This window comes from Otolemur garnettii, unplaced genomic scaffold (genome assembly GCF_000181295.1).
Source record: "Otolemur garnettii isolate 467f Iridium unplaced genomic scaffold, OtoGar3 scaffold00001, whole genome shotgun sequence".
Taxonomy (NCBI): domain Eukaryota; kingdom Metazoa; phylum Chordata; class Mammalia; order Primates; family Galagidae; genus Otolemur; species Otolemur garnettii.
In genome coordinates, this window is record NW_003852396.1 from 33,593,544 (window position 1) to 33,601,463 (window position 7,920).

The following is a 7,920-nucleotide window of genomic DNA, read 5'->3' on the forward strand; positions in this document are numbered from 1 at the left end:
CTTCAGAAATCAACTGTGCTAAATTTACATTTTAGTACTTACATATACTCACCCCATAATTACTCCTATCCATTCCTCTGTCTTTTTTTTTAAGTTATGCAGACCCATAACCAGAAGTCCAATCTGTCCCTAAGTGTCCTAAAGTTAGTCTGCAGCTTCCCCAGAGAATAATACTCAATATGTCCCTGATTATTCTTGAAGATAGACATTTTTTGCCTTTAAAGGGCATTGACATAGGACATGATTAATTTCTGGACGAGACCAAAGATGGTCTTGGCAAGCGCTAGCCCAATATACTATATTAAATAATTGATCATTGCACAGTAGGTGCACAGTAACATTTCCCTGATTAATTCCTTCCTATTCTGGTGTCCAGCTGCCTGTCCTTCAACACTAGACCATCTAAGGCTTATAGATCTGCCCAAAAGTCAGAACGTGACTCTAAAGAGCATCTTGAGAAGTCTGTGGCGTATCTCCTTCGTCTTAATGGAGTAGATAATTGGATTTAGCATGGGAGGCACAAAGAGATAGAGGATAGACATGAGGATGTGGACAACATGTGGCAGGCCATCCCCAAAGCGATGTACAATAGACACACTAATCATGGGCACATAGAAGATGAGCACAGCTGAGATGTGGGACACGCATGTGTTGAGGGTCTTGAGACGCTCCTCCCGAGAGGCAATGGCCAGCACTGATCGCAGGATGAGTACATAAGATATGAAGATAAGTGCAGAGTCCAGGCCAAAGGTGAGCAACACGATGGATAGCCCGTAGCGGCTGTTGAGGGAGACATCAGTGCATGCCAACTTAATCATATCCACGTGAAGGCAGTAGGCATGAGAGAGAATGTTCTGGGCATGGCAGAAAGGCAGTCTGTGCAGCAGCAGTGGGAAGACCAGGATGAGAGCAAAGCTGCGGAGGATGGTACCCAGGCTGATTGCCACAATGCGGGCATTGGTGAGCACCATAGCATAGTGCAGTGGATTACAGATGGCCACATAGCGATCAAAGCTCATAGCCAGAAGGATACCAGACTCTGTCCAAGAGAAGAGGTGGATGAAAAACATTTGGACCAAGCAGGCATTAAAGCTAATACCTCGGGTGTGGAAACAGAGGGCAGCCAGCACAGTCGGCAATGTGGAAAGGGACACACCCAAGTCATTGACTGAGAGCAGGGACAGGAAGTAGTACATGGGCTGGTGTAAGCTCTGCTCCTCCTTGACAATGAGGAGTATCAGGCTGTTGCCCACAATGGAGACAGCATAGAGTAGAAGGAGAGGGAGGGATAGCCAGGGCTCCACAGCCTCCATTCCTGGGAAGCCAGTCAGAATAAAGCTAGGAGCATCAGAGGCATTGATCCTGAAGTTGCCCATGAGGGGATGGGAACATTTGTCATCAGCAGATTGATGATTTGGAGAAACTATGCCATGTGTCTACGGTTACTACTGCTCCTAGGAAAGAAAAGCAACACCCAAGTTTATAAATTATAATTGCATACAGATTTTTATTGCTGAAATTGCTGGGAGAATGAGCAGGAAGCTATGAAATGCTACAGAGGTCTCCTTAGATCTCTTTCAAAAGATAATTAAGACTCTTTTTCAGAAGGATTAACTAGTTCATTCAATGTTCTCTTCATGGTCATTCTGACAGCTCTCCTTCATCTGCCTCATATTTTATAGCCATGATCCTAACTGATCCACAGGAGATGTTAACTAACACACCCAGTGTGACAGAAGAGGGACAAAGTGACCAAAAAGGAAGGGAAGAGAATTACCCGGATTTTCTGATAAGGAAGTTACATGGCTAAAACTCAAACACTGTAATCCAGCTTCCACCCCAAGGTATTTAGATGATTCAAGATTCCACATTGAACACCGAAAGGTCCTCACAGAAAGCTGGATAATCAGTAGCTCATGGGAGGCATAGTAGTGTATTAGTTAAGGGTTTGAGTCCAAGTGCTGCCATTTTCACATAATAGCTATGTGAAATTAAACAAATGACATAAACTCTCTGTCTCCTTCACTTTTAAGATAAAGCAAAAATAAGAGTTGCTCTATGGACATAGAAACGTTTATATACAAGGAAAGACATGAGGGAGAGAAAATTTGCACTTCAAACAGGTCCTTCCTGTCAGTAAGCTTTATAGGTGTCCTCCTGTTGTTATTATTTAAAAACATGTTTAGATGGCAAATAAAAAATTGAATATATATTGCACTTTCTTTAACAAACACCATGTTATACGTTTATATGAAACTTAAATGCATGATCTTTAAGCCATATGTCATCACATAATACATTATGGTACAGACAAGCAAAAGAAAAACACAAAGGATTAAGAGAAATTGAGAAAATTATAACATCTACTGTAATTCTACCCATTACCTTGTTTTTCTTATGAATTGCTGAAGAGCATCATTTTTCATCTTCATAGCAGAGGATGTTGTTCCTCCCACAGAACGTGAAGCTTTCACAGGAGTAGATGACAAATGTTACCTTTCATCAGCCTCAGCGAGGCTGTAAGAAGAGATGACACAATGCATTTTGCATCCTTCCCCTTGTCCCTTGCACTGCGGAATTTCAGAAACAACCATTTGATGAGGGAACTACATTTAAGAATGTTTTATAATATTTCTGTGCATGTCCAAAAACCCTGCAGATAAGTGACTTCACTCGTAGGTGGTAGATCTCCTTCTGCCCCTCATGAAGAATTCTTAATGCTTGAGCGTATTACCTACCATTGAGTAATTTATCAAATTAGTGTCATGTTTATTATTTTATGTGATCCTTGGGTGAAAATATATATTTTTCTCTGGCATAGGATAAGAATTATATTAATGAATATTCAGGTTAGACATCAGGAAGAAATGCCCTACCTGAGTTATAATAGTCTGGCAAAAAGTTCCAAGGACCTACTGCTGAAGAACGGGTTTGCTGAGTGTAGCAATGAATTTGAAGTGGTAGCGAGGATGAACCAGATAAGCCCTGGGAAACCTGTAAAGTATTTGAGCTCCCATTAGTACCACACAAAGAAATAAACATTGAGAATTTTAGAGGCAAAGGTCTCAGTAGATGATTAGGTCACCTACTTCTTAACTATATGCCCCTGACTCTCATTCCACATTACATGTTCCACTACAAAGAAATCTAAAATTGCCTTAACTAAAAACCTGCAGCTGAAAAATATAAGCTATGTTAGTCTCTTTCTTGTCCTAATTGGAGATGATGAAGTTTAGCTGAGCTGTCCCTTGTAAGTAAGGACACAAGGTTGACTCTTGCATCATCTCTTTTCCTTGATATTTTTATCCATGTTTATGACAGTCAAAAGAAGAAGGGAGAGAGCAATAATGAGTCAGAAAGAGAGAACTAGAAGGTCAGGGGCAAAGGCAGAGAGTGATAAAAAGACAGAGAAAGGGGAATAAAAAATATGGAGAAAATAAAACAAAAATGGGGAGGCACAGAGAAGAAAGAGGGGGAAATGAATACTACCAAGAAAGCTGCAAGGCAATGTCCCACGCTGTGGCAGGTGCTCTGGGGGGAAGCAGCTGGCTTTCCCCAGGTCAGGCCAAGGTGTAGAAGCCCCCACTCACACCACACTTTATAGGTTCTGCCTCTTGAGCTCTGAGAAGAGGAAGGGCCATAGCAAGCCATAATATTCCCCAGCCAAACCCTTTTGGGAACAGGGTCTTCAAGGAGGGACCTCATGGTACATCTCTTGCCATCTATTCCCACAGGTGCTTCAGACCTCTATGCAAAGGACAAGGCAATGTCCTTTGACACTGACTTCCAGCTGAGCAGGGCTTACCTGCCCCTACACCGTGTCCACCTGGCTGCCGAGGTCCTTCGAGGGATGTGCATCCTAATCATCCTCTAACAGATAAAGAGTCTGACTACCAAGGAGCCCTGTGCTAACAAGTGGTAAACCAAAAATATAACTTGGGGTCAACTCCAAGGTTCTTTTCCTCAAGCAAGTTTCCCCTTCAGGGCCCTCCTCTCAGGGGATTTTGAGAAGCCAAGGTCTAGAGTTGACAAAGGTCATAGTTCATAGAAATACATGTATAATAATCACCAATGGTGTTTCCAATATACCCTAAACTTCAACAGGATCTTTGACAAGCAAATTTAGAGGGAAGGAATCTCTTCCTGTTTCAAAGATGAGAAAAGTGAGTTCTCAGAGGATCAACATTACAATGCCACTGAACAGAGGGCTCCAACTCAAATTAAACTATTTATTTATTCATTTAACATTTCCTGAACACATAAAGATGAGAGAAATTTATTTTGGCTTCTTTTATTCTTTCCTTTTCCCAATTTTCTCTATTTTTAAGGGCAGTTGTACCAAAAGTGGCAAAGCAGGAACAAAAACAGTGAAGTAAGATAGAAAGAATGTGTGGGAACCTAATTCTTTTTACTCAATGAATCACAAACAGTCAAAAAAAAAGAATACATAATTATCTTTCCTTGATATTTTTATATTTCCTATATTTCCTATATATTTTTATCAAGGAAAGATAATTATGTTAAAGATTAACAAGTTGAGGCGTATTCCATGTACAAGATAAACATTTTATTATGTGCTCAGAAAATGTTAGGTGCATATTACTGATATTTTAAATGATCATTTGTGTTATTGAAAGTATCAGTGTACTTCATTCTTGATTTAATATTCTATTATATTAATAAAGTATATTTTGTTTTCCATTAATAAGTTGATGGGCATTTGGACTGTTCTCGCTTTCTGGCTATTATGAATAATGTTTCTCTGAATACTTGTGTATAAGTTTTGGTATAAAAAATTGTTCTTAGTTCTTTTGAGACTACCTAGAAGTACAATTGCTGGATCATTTGAAAACTCTGTTTAACTATTTGAAGAAAAGCCAAACAATTTTCCAAAGTGTCTGCACCAATTTTCATTCACCAGCCCATATGTGAGGATTCCAATTACTCCATATCTTCACCAACACCTGTTGTCTTCTGCTTGTGTTCCATTTTTTGTTCAGATGTTGGTTTACAGACATCCAAATATGTGTGGAGTGGTATCTCATAGTGGTTTCAATTTGAATTTCCCAAATGACTAGTGATATTGAACATCTTTTCGTGTGTTAATGGGCTATTTGTATATTTTTCTTTGTAGGAATTTCAATTTAAATCCTATAACATTTTAATGTTTTTCTATGGTTTGTAAGAGATATTTAAGTACTCTGAATATGAGACACTTATTAAATACATAACTTTCAAATACTTTCCCCTACTCTGTGGGTTGTTTTGTCATCTCTCCACACTGTTCTTAGAAGCACGATGAATTACTCTTGGTGAATTCCAATGTATCTAGTATTTTTTTAGTTGCTTCTGTTTTAGGTGTCACATAAAAATTGCTTAACATCAGAACACAAAGATTTACAAAGACTAAGTTTTCTTCAAAAAATGTTATAGTTTCACATCTTAGCAGACAGGTAGGTCTTGTATCCATTTTGAATTGATTCTTTTTTTTTTTGCATACAGTTTGAGTCCAACTTCATTCTTTTGCATGTCCATATCTAATTATTCCACCAACATTTGCTGAAAAAAAATATTATTTCCTCATTGAACAATCTTGGCACCACTGGTGAAAATCAATTGACCACAGATGTGTGGGATAACTTCTGAATTGGTATTTCTATTGTATTGATTTACATGTGATAATTTAAGTATCATACTATCTTGATCACTATAAATTTGTAATAGGTTTTGAATTTCGAAGTATGTGTCCTCTAACTTAAGTCTTCTTTTTAAATATTGTTTTGGTTATTCTGAGTCCTTTGAAGTTACATATGAATTTTAGCAGCAGCTTGTTAATTTCAATAAGGAAAAAAGATTGCTAGATAAAGATTGCTTTGAATTTGTAGAACTATATGGAAAGAATTTCCATCTATCAGACAGACTACATTAAGTCTGCGAATCCAAGAATATGCCGTGTCTTTCATTTCATTTAGGTTTCATTAATTTCTTTTAATAATGTTTTATAGTTTTCAGTGTACAAATATTGTATTCATTTTGTAAAATTTATTTCTAAAGATTTTATTCCTACGGATATTATAAATTAAATTATTTTCTGAATTTTATTTTTGGATTACAACTGATTTTTGTGTGTTAATCTTGCATCTGCTACCTGACCTCATTCATTGAACCTGTTTATTATCTGTAGTTCTCTGTGTGTGTGTGTGTGTGTGTGTGTGTGTGTGTGCGCGTGCGCGCGTGCGCATGCGCCTTAGGATTTTTCATATGCAAAATAATGTCATCTACAAATGGAGATATTTTAATTATTGCTTCCTGTTCTGAATGCTCTTTTCTTTTTTTCTTCACTTGATGCCTAGCTCAAATGTCCAGTGCAACGTAAGATAGAAATGGAATGTGCTAGTATCCTTCTCTTGTTCCTCATCTTAGTATGAGGCCATCTATGGGTTGTTTAATCAATACCTTGAAGTTGAGAAAATTATTTTCTGTTCTTAATTTGCCAAGTGTTTTCTTTTTTGTAGTAAGGAAAGTGTGTTGTGTTTTGCCAAGTTCTTTTTTCTGTATTTATTAACATACTCATGTGTATCTCACCCTCCCCCCATTGCCATTTTTATAGAAATGTGAAAGATAATTCTGAAAGTAATATGAAATTCCAGGGTATCTCAAATGGCCAGACGATATTAGAAAGGAAAGATAGAGAATTCAAATTTTCCAATTTCAAAGCATACCACAAAACTACAGTATCACAACAGTGCGGTACTGGCATAAGGATACACATAAGATTAAAAAATATTGAATGGAAAACCGAGAAATAAACCCGTGCATCTTTGGTTAATTGATTTTTGACAAAGGTGCTACGTCTACTCAATGGAAAAAAACATACGTTCTCTTGTATCTGTATATTCCATATGTAACAGAATGAAATTGGACCTTTACCTCACACCATATATAAAAATTAACTCAAATTGCATTGACAAACCAAAACTCTTATAAGAAAACATAGAAGCCTCTATAACCTTGTATTTGTCAATGGATTCTTACATATGACAACAGGCATGAACAAAAAAAGGAGATTAATTTATTAAAAGCATAAAAATTATACAATTTGTGTATCAAAAGACACTGTCAAGAAAGTGAAAACATAACCCCCAGAAATGCTGACTGACAATTTTTGCCTGTTTTTTCAGGATTTTTTTTTTAGATACTTGCTCTGCCATTTTCTGTGATATTATCCTACTCCCCCAAAACAAATGCATTTGGAAAAGGGAAGGAAGTATGCCAGATTTGGTACAACAGTTTTGTATCAGACCCATAGTAAACAACAAGTCAGTCACTTATCAATTATATGATATTATGCCCTAATCGACACCTGATTTTCCTCATTACTAAAGTAGAGATGATAACTTATTACACACTTACTTACTGGGTAGCTGCATCAAGGAATTCTTAGCCTGACACAATGCAGGGATAATATAAATGTCACATTTTTTTCTTCACAATCACCCCTTAATAATAACAATGTGAGGCTCGATGCCTGGGGCTCAAGTGGCTAAGGCGCCAGCCAAGTACACCTAAGGGGGCGGGTTCAAATCCAGCCCCGGCCCACCAAACAACAATGACGGCTGCAACCGAAAAAAAAATAGCCAGGTGTTGTGGTGGGCACCTGTGTTCCCAGCTACTTGGGAGGCGGAGGCAGGAGACTCACTTGAGCCCAGGAGTTGGAGGTTGCTGTGAGCTGTGATGCCACGGCACTCTACCCAGGGGGACAGCTTGAGGCTCTGTTGCCAAAATAATAATAATAATTATAATAATAACAATGTGAGACATTATCTACAATCACTAATGAGAATGAGAAGGATGCTCAGGCATGATCACTTGAGATCAAAAAAGGACTTCTGATTTCACTGAGGAAGTATGTGCTTCCCT

The 7,920-nt window shown here is 38.0% G+C and overlaps 1 protein-coding gene across 1 annotated transcript; it reads right to left on the reverse strand.

Moving 5' to 3' along the window:
- Positions 1-428: 428 nt before the first annotated feature.
- LOC100960310 (olfactory receptor 51I2-like) lies at positions 429-1,376 on the reverse strand. Its single transcript, XM_003781448.1, has one exon. It carries the CDS (start codon positions 1,374-1,376, stop codon positions 429-431), a length of 948 nt encoding a protein of 315 aa, XP_003781496.1.
- Positions 1,377-7,920: the final 6,544 nt, after the last annotated feature.

Bases quoted from the DNA above. Each gene is read 5' to 3' on its own strand.
- LOC100960310 (XM_003781448.1), bottom strand. From the start codon at position 1,376: ATGGGCAACTTCAGGATCAATGCCTCTGATGCTCCTAGCTTTATTCTG.